Here is a 20,833-nt window from a genome sequence, read left to right on the forward strand (position 1 = left end):
TTGAGTTTAAGAGCTGAGAGATTACAGCTTCATAGGACCCTGGTCAGACCCCACTTGGTGTAGTGTGCTCAGTTCCAGTCACCTCACTACAGGAAGGATGTAGAAACTAGAAAGGATGCAGAGAAGATTTACAAGGATGTTTCTTGGAATGGGGAGCGTGCCTTATGAGAATAGGTTGAGTGAACTTGGCCTTTTCTGCTTGGAGCGACGGAGAATGAGACGTGACCTGATGGAGATGTATAAGACGATGAGAGGCATTGATTGTCTGGATAGTCAGATGCTTTTTCCCACGGTTGAAAGGGTAACACAGGAGGGCACAATTTTAAGGTGCTTGGAAGTAGGTACAGAGGGGATATCGAGGTAAGCTTTTTAAGCAGAGAGTGGTGAATGCATGAAATAGACTGCCAGCAATGGTGGTGGAGGTGGATTCAATAGTGTCTTTGAAGAGACTTCTGCCTTGTTACATGGAGCTAGAAAAACAGAGGGCTATGGTTAATCCTAGGTAATTTCTAAAGTAAGTACTTAATGCAGCACAGCATTGTGAGCCGAATGGCCTGTATTGTGCTATAGGTTTTCTATGGTTTATGTTCTATCCTGTCCTGTCCATCTGGTCCTTTCAACATTCGGTAAGTTTTGATAAGATTCCACCATGCTCTTCTAAATTCCAGAGAATACAAGCCCAAAGCTGCCAAATGCTCCCCATATCTTAACCGCTTAATTTCTGGAGTCATCCTCGTGAATCTCCTCAGGACTCTCCGATGACAACACATCCTTTGTGAGATATGGGGCCTAAAACATAACAATACTACAAGTGCAGCCTGACTAGTGGCTTATAAATGCTCAGCATTATCTCCTTGCTTTTATATTCTACTCCCCTTGAAATAAATGCCAACATTGCATTTGCCTTCTTTACCACAGACTCAACTAGTAAATTAACCTTCTGGGAGTCTTGGATGAGGACTTCTAACCCTCTGCACCTCTGATGTTTGAACCTTCTCCCCATTTAGATAATAGTCCAAATTATTGTTCCTTTTACCAAAGTGCATTATTATATATTTTCCAACAATGTATTTCATCTGCCTCTCTTTGCCCACTCTTCCAATTTGTCTAGTCCTGCTGCAATTGCATTGCTTCCTCAGCATTACCTACCCCTCCACCTGTCTTTGTATCATTTGCAGACTTTGCCACCAAGCCATCAATTCCATTATCTAATTCATTGAATAACAATATGAAAAGTAGCAGTCCCAATAATGACTCTTGAGGAACACCACTAGAAACTGGCAGCCAATCAGAAAAGGCCCTTTTTATTCCCACTCTCTGTCTCCTGCCTGTCAGTCTATTCTAGTGTCTTTCCTGTAACATTCCAAGTATGTGCCAAGTATGGGCTCTCCTGCTTCCTCTGCCCTTCAGGGATCCAATAAAGTGTGGTTTTGATAATGAAGTTGGCCTCTCTTCTCATCATGTGACCAAACCATCTCCAACATTTCTTCATGATGGTTTTGGCCATGTCCTCTTGATGACATGGAAGGAGTAGAGGGTGGGTGCAGATCTTTCTTGGCCAGAAAATGTGGAGGGTATTCCGGAGGGTCATGTTGTGTAATAACGATATCTTGGCAAGGTCACTGTCTGTCATGTGTCAGCATTTGGACCCGTATAGCAGTGTGGACAGAACACAGCTCTGGTGCAGTTTTACCTTGGTGTGGACGCTTACTTGGCTGATCCCCATATGTTGTTCATTGATCTTGAAGACATTTCTAGCTTTGATTAATCTGCTGTGGATATTGTCCTTAATCTGACCATCCAGCCAAATGATGCTGCCCAGGTAGGTGAATCTGCCAGTGCTGGGTAAGTAGATCCCATTTTCCTTGATAGGTGCAAGAGACTCGACATTCAGGGTCATGGTCATTTGGTAAATAGGAGGACTTCAGAAGTGAAATTTTGAGAGTAGAAAGCTTGTATGTGCTTGTCAGAATAAAAAGTAAAAATAATAATGTAGGGACCCTTTATTTTCAAGAGGTATTTTGGCCCTGGTTAAGAAAAAAAAAGAGATGCATCACAGGTATAGGCTGAGAGGAACAAATGAGGTACTTATGGAGTACAGGAAATGCAAGAGAAAAGGTATGTAAGAAATCAGGAGGGCTAAAGGAAGGCATGCAATTGACCTAACAGATAAGGTGAAGGAGAATCTTGGAAGGTTCTTCAGATGTGATCAATGTCAGTATTGGAGGCCTACTGAAGTTTGGAGTATACAATAAATATAAAAAGAGCCGACTTAGGAGAATCTGGTCTTTTTTTTTTGGCAACTCAGGCACGGGGAATATGAGATTGGGTATTAGAGCCCTGCAGAAGTTGTGAGAGAGAGGATAAAAGAAGCAGATTCAGCAAGGCCAGTCTTTCAGGGCTGTGCAGGCCTGGTAAGTTGGTATCTGAGGCCTAAACACAGCTGTCAATAAAAGGAAGTTAGGCTCAAGTGGAGTGGCCATTGTTGGTGCAGCCAATGTGTAAGGGTACCAGTGATCGAGTGGGAAGGCTTTGGCCTCTCCACCTATCTATGTATTACCAGAGGCCAACCAGAAAAGGCCCCTTTTATTCCCAATCACTGTCTCCTGCCTGTTAGCCATTCCGCTATCCATCCTAGTATCTTTACCTTAACGTGATAAGATTTTACCTTGTTAAGCAACCTTGTGTGGCACCTTATTAAACACCTGAAAATCTAAGTAAATGACATCCACACTCTTTTGTCCACCTTACTTGTTACTTCTTTGAAGAACTCTTAACCGATTTGAAGGCAAGATTTCTCTTGTAGAAATCATGCTGACTTTGATTTATTTTAGCATTAGTCTCCAAGTGCCTCGATACCTCATCTTTAGTAACAGACTCCAACACTTTCCCAACCACTGAGGTTAGGCTAACTGGTTGATAATTTCCTTTCTTTTGCTTTCCTCCCTTCTTTGTCAGAATCGAGTCATTCTTGACAGATCATGACCAGTGCATAAGAACATAAGAAATAGGAGCAGGAGTAGGCCATCCGACCCATTGAGCCTGCCTCCGGCACAGAGCCAAGCCCTGTAGCTCAGAAGGGTAGGGAAAGGAAAAGGAAGGCAGTAGTAATAGGGGACATGATAGTTAGTGGGTCTGATAGGCGATTCTGTGGACGCGATCAGGAGACCCGGATGGCAGTTTGCCTCCCTGGTGCCAGGTTCTAGGATGGTTCTGATCTTGTCCAAGATATCCTGAAGTGGGAGGGTGAGGAGCCAGAGGTCATGGTACATATAGGTACCAATGACATAGGTAGGAAAAGGGAAGAGGTCCTGAAAGGAGAATATAGGGAGTTAAGAAGGCAGTTCTATTTTTTAAAATGTGTTCTTTCAAGTTTCTTGCTTTGATAATTGTACTTTGAATCTTTGAAGTACCCTGAAACATATCCTTAACAATTAACTCCAATATTTTCCCAACCACTGAAGTCTGAATAACTGGCCTATAACTTCCTTTCTTCTGCTTCTCTCCGCTCTTGAAGAGTGATATTTACAATCTTCCAGTTTTCTGGAACTATTCCAGGATCAATTTGTTCTTGTAAGATCATTGCTAATGCCTCCACATTCACTTCAGCCACCTCTTTCAGAAACATGGAGTGTACACCATCTGGTCCAGGTAACTTCTCCACCTTCAAGCCTTTTAGCTTTCCAAGAACCTTCTCCCTAATAATGGCAACTTCACACATGTTTGACTCCAGACACTCTGGAACGTCCAACATACTGCCAGTATTCAGCTCATCCAATCACTAACAAGAGAAAATCTGCAAATGCTAGAAGTCCAAGCAACACATGCAAAATGCTGGAGGAACTCAGAAGGCCTGGCAGCAGCTATGGAAAAGAGTAAATAGTTGACCTTTTGCACCAAGACCCTTCTTCAGGACCTGATAAAGGGTCTTGGCCTGAAACTTCAACTATTTACTCTTTTCCATTGATGTTGCCTGGCCGGCTGTGTTCCTCCAGCATTTTGTGTGTGTTATTCAGTTTATCCACTGTTTTCCAGTAGTTTGATGTCCACTCATCTTTCTTTTACACTTCATGTATCTGAAGAAACTTTTGTATCCCTTTAGCTTACTTTTGTATTCCATCTTTCTTTCCTTCTTTTCTAATTACTTTTCTAGTTGCCTTTGGTTAGTTTTTAAAAGCTTCCCAATCCTTCAACTTCCCACTAATTTTTGCTATGGTATATGCCCTCTCTTTTGCTTTAATGTTGGCTTTGACTTATCTTGCTAGCCACAATTGTGTCATCTTGCTTTGAGAATACTTCTTCCTCTTTGGGATGTACAGTATATATCTAGAGCCTCCCTCATGGCTCCCTGAAATTCCAGCCATTGCTGCTCTGCTGTCATTCCTGTCAGTGTTCTTTCCCAATGAATTTTGGCTAACTCCTTTAACATACCTCTGTAATTTCCTTTACTCCACTGATAAACCTAATGTTTGCTCCTGCATCTCAAATTTCAGGGTGAATTCAATCAAATTATGATCACTTGTCCCTAAGAGTTATTTTTCCTTAAGCTCTCTAGTCAAATCTAGCTCTGAAAAGCTATCTAGTAGACATTCTACAACAACAATCCAATTTTCCCAATTTACCTGTATATTGAACCCATGACCATTGCAACATTGCCCTTTTAGCATACATTTCCATCTCCTGTTGTAGTTTGTTGACTACATCCTTACTATTGTTTGGGAGTCTGTATACAGCTCCCAATTGGATCTATTTTCCCTTGCAGTTTCTTAGCTCTACCCACCATGATTCAACACCTTTTGACTTTATGTAGATATTTCTCTTAGAGAGTTGTGAATCTCTAGAAATTCTTTGACCTTAAAGGTGGTGGAGGACAGATCATTAGAGGAATGAAGGGTTATTGAATTTAAATCCAGCAAAGTATAGCCATATTGATTAGCTAGAGTTAGATCATAGAACCAAAGAACACTACAGCATGGAAAACAGGCCATTCGGTCTGTGCCGAAACTTTATTCCACTAGTCCCATTGACCTGCACCCAGTCCATAACCCTTCAGACCTCTGCCATCCATGTATCCATCCAGTTTATTCGTAAAACTTAAGAGTGAGCCTGCATTTACACATCAGATTGCAGCTCATTCCACACTCCTACCACTCTCTGAGTGAAGATGTTCCCCCTAAACCTTTCCCCTTTCACCCTAAAGCCATGTCCTCTCGTAGTTAAAAACACAAAATGCTGGCAGAACTCAGCAGGCCAGACAGCATCTATGGGAGGCGGTAGTGACGACGTTTCAGGAGAGAAAACCCTTCATCAGGAGAGAAGTAACATGGGATGGTCGAGGGGGGATAACAAGTGGGGGGAGGGATGAAGTAGAGAGCTGGGAAGTGATAGGCTGGAGGGAAATGGGCTGGGGGAAGGTGGAGTAGTATGGGAAATAAAAGAGTAAGAAAGGTAGGGCTGGAGGGAGGTTATAGTGAGGGGGAAAAAGAGAAAGGGAACCAGACTAAAATTATAGATAGGGATGGGGTAAAGGGGGGCAGGGGTATCAACGGAGGTCTGTGCGTATTTATCTCACCTAATCTAAGTGGAAAGAGCCTATTTTCATTTACCCTGTCTATACCCCTCATAATTTTGTGAACTTTTATCAAATCTCCCCTCATTCTTCTACGCTCAAAGGAATAAAGTCCTAGCCTGTTCAATCTTTCCCTGTAACTCAACTCCTGAAGACCGGGCAACATCCCAGTAAATCTTCTCTGCACTCTTTCAATCTTACTGATATCCTTCCTATAGTTAGGTGAGCAGAACTGCACACAATACTCCAAATTTGGCCTCACCAATGTCCTATACAACCTCACCATAACATCCCAACTCCTGTATTCTATATTTTGATTTATGAATGCCAGGATGCCAAAAGCCTTCTTTACAATCCTGTCCACCTGTGACACCACTTTCAGGAAATTATGTATCTGAACTCCCAGATCCTTTTGCTCCTCCACACTTCTCATTGCCAAAGACAATAGGTGCAGAAGTAGACCATTCGGCCCTTCGAGCCTGCACCGCCATTCTGAGATCATGGCTGATCATCTACTATCAATACCCGGTTCCTGCCTTGTCCCCATATCCCTTGATTCCCCTATCCATATCTAGCTCCTTCTTGAAAGCATCCAGAGAATTGGCCTCCACTGCCTTCTGAGGCAGTGCATTCCACACCCCCACAACTCTCTGGGAGAAGAAGTTTTTCCTTAACTCTGTCCTAAATGACCTACTCCTTATTCTTAAACCATGCCCTCTGGTAGTGGACTCTCCCAGCATCTGGAACATATTTCCTGCCTCTATCTTGTCCAATCCCTTAATAATCTTATATGTTGCAATCAGATCCCCTCTCAATTTCCTTAATTCCAGCGTGTACAAGCCCAGTCTCTCTAACCTCTCTGCATAAGACAGTCCGGACATCCCAGGAATTAACCTTGTGAATCTACGCTGCACTTCCTCTACAGCCAGGATGTCCTTCCTTAACCCTGGAGACCAAAACTGTACACAATACTCCAGGTGTGGTCTCACCAGGGCCCTGTACAAATGCAAAAGGATTTCCTTGCTCTTGTACTCAATTCCCTTTGTAATAAAGGCCAACATTCCATTAGCCTTCTTCACTGCCTGCTGCACTTGCTCATTCACCTTCAGTGACTGATGAACAAGGACTCCAAGATCTTTTTGTTTTTCTCCCTTATCTAACTCTACACCATTCAGATAATAATCTGCCTTCCTGTTCTTACTCCCAAAGTGGATAACCTCACACTTAATCACATTAAATGTCATCTGCCAAGTATCTGCCCACTCACCCAGCCTATCCAACTCACCCTGAATTCTCCTAACATCCTCATCACATGTCACACTGCCACCCAGTTTAGTATCATCAGCAAACTTGCTGATATTATTCTCAATGCCTTCATCTAAATCATTGAAGTAAATCGTAAACAGCTGTGGTCCCAATACCGAGCCCTGTGGCACCCCACTAGTCACCACCTGCCATTCCAAGAAACACCCATTCACCACTACCTTTTGCTTTCTATCTGCCAACCAGTTTTCTATCCATGTCAATATCTTCCCCCCAATGCCATGAGCTCTGATTTTACCCACCAATCTCCTATGTGAGACCTAATCAAATGTCTTCTGAAAATCGAGGTACACTACATCCACTGGCTCTCCCTTGTCTAACTTCCTGGTTACATCCTCAAAAAACTCCAATAGATTAGTCAAGCATGATTTGCCCTTGGTAAATTTATTCAAACGAGAGGACATGATTTGAGAGTTAGGGGGCAGAAGTTTAAGGGAAACACGAGGGGGTATTTCTTTACTCAGAGAGTGATAGCTGTGTGGAATGAGCTTCCTGTAGAAGTAGTAGAGGCCAGTTCAGTTGTGTCATTTAAGGTAGAATTGGATAGGTATATGGACAAGAAAGGAGTAGAGGGTTATGGGCTGAGTGCGGGTAGGTGGGACTAGGTGAGATTAAGAGTTCGGCACGGACTAGGAGGGCCGAGATGGCCTGTTTCCGTGCTGTGATTGTTATATGTTATATATGTTAAATCCATGCTGGCTCGGCCCAATCCTATCACTGCTATCTAGATATGCCACTATTTCATCTTTATTAATGGACTCTAACATCTTCCCCACTACTGATGTTAGGCTGACAGGATGATAGTTCTCTGTTTTCTCCCTCCCTCCTTTCTTAAAAGGAGTGCCCTACCATTTACTGTGTATGTCCTACCTTGATTTGTCCTTCCAAAATGCAACACCTCACACTTGACTGCATTAAATTCCACCTGCATTTTCTGGCCTATTTTTCCAGTTGTCCAAGATCCCACTGCAAGCTTTGAAAGCCGCCTTCACTGTCCACAATGCCTCCAATCTTAGTGTCATCAGCAAACTTGCTGATCCAATTTACCACATTAACATCTAGATCATTGATAAAGTCAACAAACAACAATGGTCCCAGCACAGATCCCTGAGGCACACCACTAGTCACAGGCCTCCAGTCTGATAAGCAATCATCCACTACCACTCTCTGTCTTCTCCCACAGAGCCAATTTTGAATCCAGTTTGCAGCCTCTCCATGGATACCTAGTGTCTGAACATTCCAAACTAACTTTCCATGTGGGACCTTGTCAAATGCCTTACTAAAGTCCATGTAGACAACATCCACAACCTTTCCTTCACCTACTTTCGTGGTAACCTCTTCGAAAAACTACATGATTCATTAAACATAATCTACCACACACAAAGCCATGCTGGCTACAGATCAGTAGAAATCCAACAGAATCAATAGGTGGGGTGTGGCAGGAAAACGGGAAACTTGAGCTCAATAAAAATTTACTGATTGACATATCAAACTCTAAAGAATCATATGAGAGCTACCATATTTTTATTAATTAACAGAGCATAAGGAAGTGGCTTCTGCTGCTCCTCAGGGGTCAGTATTGAGACCACTGCTTTTCATATTGTTTTCAATGATTTAGATAGTGGAATTAATGCTTTGTGGCAAAGTTTGCGGAAGATATGAGATAGGTGGAGGGGTAGGTAGTGCTGAGGAAGCAATGCAATTGTAGCAGGACTTATACAAATTGAAAGAATGGGCAAAAAGTGGCAAGGTTCGGAAACATACAATGAGCATTTTGGTAAAAGAAAATATAGTGCAGATTAATATCTAAATGGGGAGAAGGTTCAAACATCAAAGGTGCAGAGGGACTTAGGAGTCCTCCTACAAGACTCCTAGAAGGTTAATTTACAAGTTGAGTCTGTGGTAAAGAAGGCAAATGCAATGTTGGCATTTATTTCATGGGGGATAGAATATAAACACAATATAATGCTGAGCCTTTACAAGACACTAGTCAGGCCACACTTGGAGTATTGGCAACAGTTTTGGGCCCCTTATCTCAGAAAGGATGTGTTGTCAATGGAGATAATTCACGAGGTTGATTCCAAGAATGAGGAGGTTAACATAGGAGAAGTGTTTGGCAGCTTGTACTCACTGGAATTTAGAAGAATGTGGGGGGGGGATCTCATTGAAACTTACCAAATAGTAAAAGGTCTAGACAGGGTAGAGGTGGAGTGGATGTTTCCTATGGTCAGAGCACAGCCTCAAAATTTAGGGACAACCCTTTAGAACAGAGGAATTCTTTTAGCCAGAGAGTATCAAGTTTGTGGAATGCACTGGTACAGACTGCATTGGAGGCCAAGTCCATGAGTATATTTGAGGTAGAAGTTGATCGTTTCCTGATCGGTCAGGGCATCAAAGGATATGGTGAGAAGGCAGGTGTGTGGGATTGAGTGGGATCTGTGTCTTATAGACAATAGACAATAGGTGCAGAAGTAGACCATTCGGCCCCTCGAGTCTGCACCGCCATTCTGAGATCATGGCTGATCATTCACTATCAATACCCAGTCCCTGCCTTGTCCCCATATCCCTTGTTTCCCCTATCCATCAGATATCTATCCAGCTCCTTCTTGAAAGCATCCAGAGAATTGGCCTCCACCGCCTTCCAAGGCAGTGCATTCCACACCTCCACAACTCTCTGGGAGAAGAAGCTCTTCCTCAACTCTGTTTTAAATAACTGACCTCTTATTCTCAATCCATGCCCTCTGGTACTGGACTCTCCCAACATCTGGAACATATTTCCTGCCTCAATCCTATAAAATCCTTTAATTATCTTAAATGTTTCAATCAGATCCCCTCTCAATCTCCTCAATTCCAGCGTGTACAAGCCCAACCTCTCCAATCTCTCTGCGTAAGACAGCCCTGCCATCCCAGGAATCAACCTAGTGAATCTACGCTGCACTTCCTCAATTGCCAGAATGTCCTTCTTATGGTCTTAAATGTACTAGAGAGAATTTGTGGGTTCAAGGGATTTGGTGAGGATATTGGTGGGCAAGGGAAACCGGTGACCTTGAGAACTGTGGTTGTAGTATAGTCATCATATTCTGAAGGTACTCAATAGGTCAGGCATCATCCATGGAGGGAAATAAACAGTGAATGCTTCAGGCTGACACCCTTCATCAGAATTCATAGGTGATGCCTAACCTGCAGAGTCAAATCAGTGTTTTGCGTGTATTGCTCCAGATTTCCAGTATCTGCAGAACCTCTTGTTTAAATGGTCACCTAATGCTGGGAGAACTGTTGACTGGGAAGTGAACTGGTCACTGCGACGAATTAGGGAACTGATGACTGGGTCAACTAGTCGCCAGGACAAACTGGGTAACCAGCGAACTGGTGGCCGGAGGAGGAAATGGTCACCTTGGGAATTTATGCTATAGGAATTAGACTGTTTCTGTGGACCAATACAAAACAAGAGTATGTGACTGCCAGCCATCTAAACTCCACCACTTCTTTCTTGCAGGAATTTTAGATGGGGCCTATTTACCCCACAAATATTCCACTGTTTTACCATCTGCTTTACCAAGAGAAATAATGGAAAGGGACAATGTTAGGCAATGGGAGTACATCACCCCAACTTCAAAATATGATGGGAGTTCAGAGGCTGATCAAGTGAAGGTAACTTCAAGCAGAAAGTCTCCTTTGGTCAATGAAGTCCAGATGAGAAGTTACAGTAGTTCCATGTTAAGTGAATCTTCAATCCTTACAGGTACGTTCCCACAACATAATTCCACATTGATAAGGTCATAGTGTCAGAGGCATACAGCATAGATACAGGCCATGCCAAAAATCATTTAAACTGGCTAATCCCAATGATGATCAAGAGACTTGTTGCAGCAGGAAGATGAGGAGAGAGAGGCTCGGGAGAGCGTTGAGTGCTGGGAAGCAGCTGAGGTGAGCGTGTTTTAAAAAGGCGTGTGCAGCGGGGACTCGAGACAGTGTGATTGAGAGACTGTTGCAGCAGGAAGATGAGCGAAGGGCTTGTGAGAGCGCTGAGTGCTGGGATACAGCTGAGGTGAGCATGCTTTATAAAGGCATGTGGAGGGCGACTGAAGGGTTAATCAGAGTGTTGACTAGTTGATTAGAGGGAGTGAGTACTTGAGATATATTGGCAGGGACAAATAAAAGGAGGGGTAACTGAAGAGTAGTGGCCAGTGTGTGTGGCTCAGGGTAGGAGTGGAGCTTTGAGGCCTTGGGTCAAGAGGCTTCAGCGAGCAGAGACTGAGGATGAGCTTGCTCCCAGTGAGATAAGGCGGGGTAAGTTCCTTTAATTAATTAAATTAAATTAGGAGTAGGTAATGGAGGCAGCACTTAGGAGGGCTTCATGTTTCTGGACAATTGGGCTTTGTTCCAGGGAAGGTGAGACCTGTTCTGATGGGACGGTTTGCACCTAAACTGAGGGGGACTAACATCCTTGCGGGGAGGTTAGCTAGTGCTGCTCCGGGTTTTTAAACTAGATTTGCAGGTGGAGGGGAACCAGAGTTTTAGAATAGATAGTGAGGTGGAGGAGGATAAAGGTCATGCGAGGACTGCTTGTATAGACAGAAATCAAAGGATTGCACATGATAGAAATGTTCTCAGGTGCATCTATTTCAATGCAAGGAGTATTGTAGGTAAGGCAGATGAGCTTAGGGCATGGATTGGCACGCGGGAATACGAAGTTATTGCTATTTGTCAGACTTGATTGCAGGAGGGGCAGGACTGACAACTTAATGTTCCCGGGTTCTCTTGTTTCAGACACGATAGAAGGGGAGGGATGAATGGGGGAGCAATGGCATTGCTCGTCAGGGAAAATATCACAGCTGTGTGTAGACAGGACAGCCTGGAGGGCTTGTCTACAGAGGCCACATGGGTGGAGCTCAGGAACGGGAAAGAGTTGTATTATAGACCGCCCAATAGTAGAATTGGAGGAGCAAATCTATAGAGAGATATCAGACCAATGTATGAAACAGAAAGTTGTATCAGTAGGGGATTTTAAATATCCATATATTGACTGGGGCTCCTACACCATGAAAGGGCTAGACGGCTTGCAGTTTGTCAAATGTGTTCAGGAAAGTTTTCTAAATCAATATATAGAGGTACCAACAAGAGAGGATGCATTACTTGATCTCCTATTAGGGAACCAGACTGGTTAGGTGACAGAAGTATGTGTAGGTGAACATTTTGGGTCTAGTGACCATAAAGTCATTAGTTTCAAGTTATAATGGATAAAGATAGGTCTGGTCCTTGAGTTAAGGTTCTAAATTGGAGAAGGGCCAATTTTGTGGAAATGGGAAAGGATCTAGGAAGAGTGGATTGGGTAAGTTGATTTCTGGCATGGGAACCTTGGTTTTCAAGAGATAGTGATGATTTAGTTAAGAAAAAGAGAGAGGTGTATGGCAGGTATAGGCAACATGGAACAAATGAGGTACTTGAAGAGTATAGAAAATGTAAGAAAATGCTAAAGAAGGAAATCAGGGAAGGCAGAAAGAAGTCAAGAGGTTTCTTTGGCAGATAATGTGAAGGTAAACCCAAAGGGTTTCTACAAACATATTCAAATCGTCAAGTCACTTTTATTGTCATTTTGACCATAACTGCTGGTACAGTACATAGTAAAAATGAGACAATGCTTTTCAGGACCATGGTGTTACATGACACAGTACAAAAACTAGACTGAACTACGTAAAAAAAAAACTCTGAGAAAGCTACACTAGACTACAGACCTACACAGGACTACATAAAGTGCACAAAACCAGTGTAGGCATTACAATAATTAATAAACAGGACAACAGGGCAAGGTGTCAGTCCAGGCTTCGGGTATTGAGGAGCCTGATAGCTTGGGGGAAGAAACTGTTACATAGTCTGGCCGTGAGAGCCCGAATGCTTTGGAGCCTTTTCCCAGATGGCAGGAGGGAGAATGTACGAGGGGTGCATGGGGTCCTTCATAATGTTGTTTCCTTTGTGGATGCAGCGTGTAGTGTAAATGTCCATGATGGCGGGAAGAGAGACCCCAATGATCTTCTCAGCTGACCTCACTATCCGCTGCAGGGTCTTGCAATCCAAGATGGTGCAATTTCCAAACCAGGCATTGATGCAGCTGCTCAGGATGCTCTCAATACAACCCCTGTAGAATGTGATGAGGATGGGGGGTGGGAGATGGACTTTCCTCAGCCTTCGCAGAAAGTAGCGACGCTGCTGGGCTTTCTTTGCTATAGAGCTGGTGTTGAGGGACCAGGTGAGATTCTCCATCAGGTGAACACCAAGAAATTTGGTGCTCTTTATGATCTTTACAATATTATGATTAAAAGGATAGTAAGGGAAAAAATTGGTCTCCTAGAAGATCAGAGTGGTCGTCTATGTGTGGAGCCTCACGAGATGGGAGAGAGCTTAACAGTTTTTTTGCATCAGTTTTTTTACTCAGGAAACTGGCATGGCGTATATGGAAGGAAGGGAAGCAAGCAGTAGTGTCATGGAACATGAAGAGATTAAAGTGGAGGATGTGCTTGCTGCCACTTTGATGAATCAAATATCACTGTGATGATTGAACCCTCTAGTATCAATTGTTTGGCAACAATAAAGTAATAATAATAATAATAATAATAAATTTCCACCCAAGCCTCTACTATAACTTCTGCCTTTTCTTTCAGTACCCTGGGATGCATTCCATTAGGACCAGGGGACTTGCCTATCTTTAGGCCCACAAGTTTATTCAGCACCATCTCTTTAATGATCTCTATTTTATCGAGGTCCTCACATCCCATCGCAACCGTAACATCTCCCTTTGGCATGTTAGCTGTGTCTTCCACTCTGAAGACTGACAGAAAATAGTCATTCAAAGCCTTAGCCATTTCCTCATTACCCAATATCAATTCCCCCTTCTCATCCTCCAAGGGACCTACATTCACTTTAGCCACTCTTTTCCGCTTTAGATAATTCTAAAAGCTTTTAGTATCTGTTTTATGTTAGTTTATTTTCATCATCTATCTTCCCTTTCTTTATTGCTTGCTTAGTAGTACTTCCTTGCTTTTTAAAGTTTTCCCAATCTTCCAGTTTCCCACTACTCTGGGCAATTTTGTATGCATGTGCTTTTATTTTGATGGTTTGTTTTATTTCCTTAGATATCCAAGGCTGGCTCTCCCCACCCTTACTATTCTTGATTCTTACTGGAATTGTTGAGCACCGTGAAAAATCTATTTGAAAGTCTTCCACTGTTCCTCAATTATACCACCATCTAGCCTGTGTTCCTAGTCTACACCAGCCAAATGCGTCCTCATCCCACTGTAGTCGCCATTATTTAGACATAATACACTGGTTTTAGATTGAACTATTGCACACTCCATTTATCTGAGAAATTCAGTCATACTGTGATCACTCTTTCTAACAGGATCCCTAACTACAAGATTGCTAATTTTACCTGTCTCATTGCACAGGACCAGATATACGATAGCAAGTTTCCTTGTAGGTTCAGTAACATGCCATTCAAGAAAGCCATCACAAATGCATTCTCAAGACTGCCTTGACCAACTTGATTCAACCAATCTAGGTGTAAGTTAAAGTCCCCCACGTAAAGGTTGTTCCATTCTTACATGCCTCACATATTTCTCTATTTGTTGCCTGTGCTACTGTAGCGTTATTATTCAACGGTCGTTAGACAACTCCCACCAATGCTTTTTTTCCCTTTACTATTCCTAATCTCTACCCAAAGATTCAACATTCCACCCCTTACATCTTATATAGTCTCTTTCACCCTGATCTCATCTTTCATTAATAGTGCTACCCCACCCTCCTTATCTTCCTGCCTATCTTTCCGTATTACCTGATATCCTTGGGTATTTAATTTCCAGTCCTTCGGTTAAGAAGGCCTACGCTGTATTGGTCTTCATCAATCGTGGAATTGAATAAGATGAAGAGCTGAGAGGTAATGTTGCAGCTATATAGGACCCTGCTCAGACCCCACTTGGAGTACTGTGCTCAGTTCTGGCTGCCTCACTACATGAAGGATGTGGAAGCCATAGAAAGGGTGTAGAGGAGATTTACAAGGATGTTGCCTGGATTGGGGAGCATGCCTTATGAACTCGGCCTTTTCTCCCTGGAGCGAAGTAGGATGAGAGGTGACCTGACAGAGGTGTATAAGATGATGTGAGGCATTGACGTGTAGATAGTCAGAGGCTTTATCCCAGTGCTGAAATGGTTGCAACAAGAGCACACAGGTTTAAAGTGCTGGGGAGTAGGTACCGAGGAGATGTCAGGGGTAAGTTTTTTTACGCAGAGAGTGGTAAGTGCGTGGAATGGGCTGCCAGCAACGGTGGTGGAGGTGGATACGATGTGGTCTTTTAAGAGACTTTTGGATAGGTACATGGAGCTTAAAAAAAAATTGGGCTATAGGCAAGCCTAGTAATTTCTAAGGTAGGATCATGTTCGGCGCAACTTTGTGGGACAAAGGGCCTGTATTGTGCTATAGGTTTTCCATGTTTCTATGTTTCTACCATGCAACCACGTCTCTGTAATGGCCACTAAATCATACCCCATTGTACTAATTTGACTCACAAGTTGTTAGGTGTGTTCAGGAAGGTTTCCTGACGTAATATGTAGATAAGTCAACTAGGGGAGAGGCTGTACTTGATCTGGTATTGGGAAATGAACCTGGTCAGGTGACAGATCTCTCAGTGGAGAACATTTTGGAGGTAATAATCACAACACTATCTCTTTTACCATAGCGCTGGTTTACCAATCAACTTCCCAGCTGTTCAGCACTTGCCCTCCTGGTTTCACCTATCATCTTATATTTCTCCCTCTCTCCCCCCCCCCCCCACCTTTTAACTCTACTACAATCCTGCTGAAGATTCTCAGCCCAAAATTCGATTGTACTCTTTTCCATAGATGCTGATTGGCCTGTTGAGTTCCTCCAGCATTTCGCGTGTATTGCTTGGATTTCCAGCATCTGCAGATTCACTCATTTGTGAATGCATTACTTGCATCTGTATTTACTCAGGGCATGGATACGAAGTCTACAGAAGTGAGGTAAAGCAGCATAAACTTCATGTACCCTGTACAGATTACAAAGGGGGAAGTGTTTGTTACCCTAGACAAATAGAACCATAGAACGTTACAGCACAGAAACAGGCCTTTTGGCCCTTTTTGGCTGTGCCGAAACCTTTTCTCTGCCAAGTGTCACTGACCCGCACCTGGACCATATCCCTCCGTACACCTCTTATCCACGTACCTGTCCAAGTTTTTCTTAAATGTTAAAAGTGAGCCCATATTTACCACTTCATCTGGCAGTTCAATCCACACTCCCACCACTCTCTGTGTGAAGAAGCCCCCCCCCCCCAATGTTCCCTTTAAACTTTTCCCCCTTCACCCTTAACATATGTCCTCTTTTTTTTCTCCCCTAGCCTCAGTGGAAAAAGTCTGCTTGCATTCACTCTATCTATACCCATCATAATTTTATATACCTCTATCAGATCTCACCTCATTCTTCTATGCTCCAGGGAATAAAGTCCTAACCTATTCAACCTTTCCTTGTAACTCAGTTTCTCAAGTCCTGGCAACATCCTTGTAAACTTTCTCTGCACTCTTTCAACCTTATTAATATCCTTCCTGTAATTTGATGACCAAAACTGCACATAATACTCCAAATTAGGCATCACCAATGCCTTATACAACCTCACCATAACATTCCAACACTTATACTCAATACTTTGATTCATAAAGGCCGATGTACCAAAAGCTCTCTTTACTACCATATCTACCTATGACACCACTTTTAGGGAATTTTGTATCTATTCCCAGATCCCTCTGTTCTACTGCACTCCTCAGTGCCCTACCATTTACCTTGTATGTTCTACCTTGGTGTGTCCTTCCAAAGTGCAATACCTCACACTTGTCTGTCTTAAAATCCATCTACCATTTTTTAGCCCATTATTCCAGCTGGTCTAAATCCCTCTGCAAGTTTTGAAAACCTTTCTCACTGTCCACTACACCTCCAATCTTTGTATCATCAGCAAATTTGCTGATTCAATTTACCACATTATCATCCAGATTATTGATAGAGATGACAAATAACAATGGACCCAGCACTGATCCCTGTGGCACACCACTGGTCACAGGCCTCCACTCAGAGAAGCAATCCTCCACTACCACTCTCTGACTTCTCCCATTGAGCCAATGTCTAATCCAATTTACTACCTCACCATGTATGCCTAGCGACTGAATCTTCCTAACTAACCTCCAATATGGGACCTTGTCAAAGGCCTTACTGAAGTCCATGTAGACAACATCCACTGCCTTCCCTTCATTCACTTTCCTGGTAACCTCCTCGAAAAACTCTAATAGATTTGTTAAACATGACCTACCACGCACAAAGTCATGTTGACTCTCCCTAATAAGTCCCTGTTTATCTAAATACTCGTAGACCCTATCTCTTAGTACTCGTTCCAATAATTTACCTACTACCACCATCAAATTTACCGGCCTATAATTTCCCAGGTTACTTTTAGAGCCTTTTTTTAAACAACGGAACAACATGAGCTATCCTCCAATCCTCTGGCACCTCACCCATAGATACCGATATTTTAAATATATATGCCAGGGCCCCTGCAATTTCAACACTAGTCTCCTTCAAGGTCCGAGGGAATACCCTGTCAGGTTCTGGGGATTTATCTACTCTGATTTGCCTCAAGATAGCAAGCACCTCCTCCTCTTCAATCTGTATAAGATCCATGACCTCACTACTTGTTTGCCTTACTTCCATGCCAGTTTCCTTAGTAAATACAGACACAAAAAACGCATTTAAGATCTCCGCCATTTTTGTTCCCATACATAACCAACCACTCTGAACTTCAAGAGGACCAATTTTATCCCTTACCATCCTTTTGCTCTTAATAAATCCTCAGGGCCTTACAAGGTCTTCCCTTGGATCCTATGTGCAAATGCATTAGTTGCCAGGGCACTAGCAGAGATATTTAAAACATCCTTAGTGAGAGGACAGGTACCAGAGGATTGGAGGATAGCCAATGATGCTCTGCTGTTTAAAAAAAGACTCTAAACAAAAGTTAGAAAAATGTACAGGTAGGCTGGTGAGTCTGACATCAGTTGTGGAAAAGTTATTAGAAGATATTCTAAGGAACCAGATAAATAAATATTTGGATAGACTGATTAAGGACAGTCAGCATGGCCTTGTGCATCGTATCATGTCTAACAAATGCCAGGAAAGTGGAAGAAGGGAATGGATGTTGTCTACATGGACTTTAGCAAGTGATTTGACAAGGTCCCTCATGGGAGGCTGGTCAAGAAAGTTCAGTCATGTGGCATTCAGGATGAGGACATGTGTTGGGATTAGACATTGGGTTTTTGGGAGCAGTCATAGTGGGTTGCCTCTCTGTCTGGAGATCTGGTGTGCTGCAGGGATTGGTGCTGGGTCCTTTGTTGTTTGACATCTATATCAATGATCTAGATGATAATGTGGGGGTTCACAGTATCAGCAAACTTGCAGATGACTCCAAGATTGGGGGGGTCAGATGGAATTTAATGCAGACAAGTGTGAGATTTTGCACTTCGGTAGGAAAAACTAGGGTAAGACCATAAGATACTGGAGCAGCAGTATTCAGCCATTCAGCCCATCAAGTCTGCCCCACCATTCAATCATGGACTGATCTAATTCTTTGAGTCATCCCCACTCCTCTGCCTTCTCCCCATACCCTTTCATACCCTGGCTAATCAAGAACCTATCTATCTCTGCCTTAGTTACACCCAATGACTTGGCCTCCACAGCTGCTCATGACAACAAATTCCACAGATTTACCACCTTCTGACTAAAGTAATTTCTCCACATCTCTGTTCTGAATGGATGTCCTTCAATCCTGAAGTCATGCCCTCTTGTCCTAGACTGCCCTACCATGGGAAATAACTTTGCCATATCTAATCTCTTCAGGCCTTTTAACATTAGGAATGTTTAATGAGATCCCCCCCCCCCCACCTCATTCTCCTGAACTTCAGGGAATACAACCCAAGAGCTGCCAGACATCCTGATAAAGAAATCCTTTCATTCATGGAATTATTCTTGTGAATCTTCTCTGAACTTTCTCCAATGTCAGTACATCCTTTCTAAAATAAGAAGTCCAAAACTACACACAATACTTTGTGCTGTCTCATGAGTGCCTTGTACAGCCTGAACATCACATCCCTACTCTTATATTCTATACCTCTAGAAATGAATGCCAACATTGCATTCACCTTCTTCACCACCGACTCAACCTGGAGGTTAACCTTTAAGGTATCCTGCACAAGTCCCTTTGCATCTCTGCATATTGAATTCTCTCCCCATCTAAATAATAGTTTGTCCGTTTATTTCTTCCACCAAAGTGCATATTTTATGGTAGGTCTTATACAGTCAGCAGTAGGGCACTGAGGAGTGTGGTAGAACAAGGATGTGGGAATACAGGTACATCGTTTGTTGAAAGTGGTGTCACAGGTAGATAGTGTTGTGAAAAATGCTTTTGGTCCATTGAACTTTATGTATTGAGTACAGAATATGGTATGTTGAAGTTGTATAAGATGTTGGTGAGGTCGAATCTTGAATATTGTGTACAGTTTTGGTCACCTACCTGCAGGAAAGATGAAAACAAAGCTGAAATAATGCAAAGAAAATTTACAAGGATGTTACCAGGTCTGGAGGACCTGAGTTATAAGACTGACTACGTTAGGACTGTTCTTTAGAATGTAGAAGATTGAGATATTTGATAGAGGTATACAAAATTGTGAGGGGTATAGATAGGGTAAATGCAAGCAAGCATTTTCCACTGAGATTAGGTACGACTACAACAAGAGGTCATGGTTTTAGAGTGAAAGGTAAGAAGTTTAAGGGGAACATTAAGGGAAATTTCTCCACTCAGAGGCTTGTGAGAGTGTGGAACGAGCTGCCAGCACAACTGGTCCATGCGACTTCGATTTCAATGTTTAAGAAGTTAGGATAGGTACATGAATTGGAGGGCTATGGTGCCAGTATAGGTCCATAGAACCATAGAAAACTACAACACAGAAAACAGGCCATTCGGCCCTTCTAGTCTGAGCCGAAACTTAAATCCACTAGTCCCATTGACCCTCCATCCATAACCCTCCAGACCTCTCCCATCCATGTATCTAGCTAATTTATTCTTAAAACGTAAGAGTGAGCCCGCATTTACTATGTCAGATGGCAGCTCGTTCCACACTCCCACCACTCTCTGTGAAGATGTTCCCCCTAAACTTTCACCCTAAAGCCATGTCCTCTCGTATTTATCTCACCTAATCTAAGTGGAAAGAGCCTATTTGCATTTACCCTGTCCATACCCCTCATAATTTTGTAAACCTCTATCAAATCTCCCCTCATTCTTCTATGCACCAAGGGATAAAGTCCTAACCTGTTTAATCTTTCCCTGTAACTCAACTCCTGAAGACCCGGCAACATCATGGTAAATCTTCTCTGCACTCTTTCAATCTTACTGATATCCTTCCTATAGTTAGGTGGCCAGAACTGCACACAATACTCCAAATTTGGCCTCACCAATGTCCTATACAACCTCACCATAACATCCCAACTCCTGTATTCTGTATTTTGATTTATGAATGCCAGGATGCCAAAAGCCTTCTTTACAACCCTATCCACCTGTGACGCCACTTTCAGGGAATTATGTATCTGAACTCCCAGATCCCTTTGCTCCTCCACACTCCTCAGTGCCCTACCATTTACTGTGTATGTCCTACCTTGATTTGTCCCCAAAATGCAACACCTCACACTTGTTTCTATTAAATTCCATCTGTCATTTTCTGGCTCATTTTTCCAGTTGGTTCAGATCGCTCTGCAAGATTTGAAAGCCTTCCTCTGTCCACAACACCTCCACTCTTAGTGTCATCTGCAGAATTGCTGATCCAATTTATCACATTATCATC

The 20,833-nt window shown here is 42.9% G+C and overlaps 1 protein-coding gene and 1 long non-coding RNA gene across 2 annotated transcripts in view; one reads left to right on the forward strand and one right to left on the reverse strand.

Annotated features, from left to right (window-relative positions):
* Positions 1 to 20,833, reverse strand: part of LOC132394743 (uncharacterized) — an 887,546-nt gene that overhangs the window by 581,544 nt on the left and 285,169 nt on the right. The gene's annotated exons all lie outside the window — the stretch shown is intronic.
* LOC132394741 (uncharacterized) overlaps positions 1 to 20,833 on the forward strand; it is a 178,338-nt gene that overhangs the window by 15,491 nt on the left and 142,014 nt on the right. Inside the window, exon 3 of the mRNA XM_059971154.1 lies at positions 10,389 to 10,634. Coding sequence (XP_059827137.1) covers positions 10,460 to 10,634 — 175 coding nt within the window. The 5' untranslated portion in view covers positions 10,389 to 10,459. The remainder of the gene's footprint in view (positions 1 to 10,388; positions 10,635 to 20,833) is intronic.

The sequence above is a fragment of the Hypanus sabinus genome, chromosome 5 (assembly GCF_030144855.1).
Source record: "Hypanus sabinus isolate sHypSab1 chromosome 5, sHypSab1.hap1, whole genome shotgun sequence".
NCBI classification, from domain to species: Eukaryota; Metazoa; Chordata; class Chondrichthyes; order Myliobatiformes; family Dasyatidae; genus Hypanus; species Hypanus sabinus.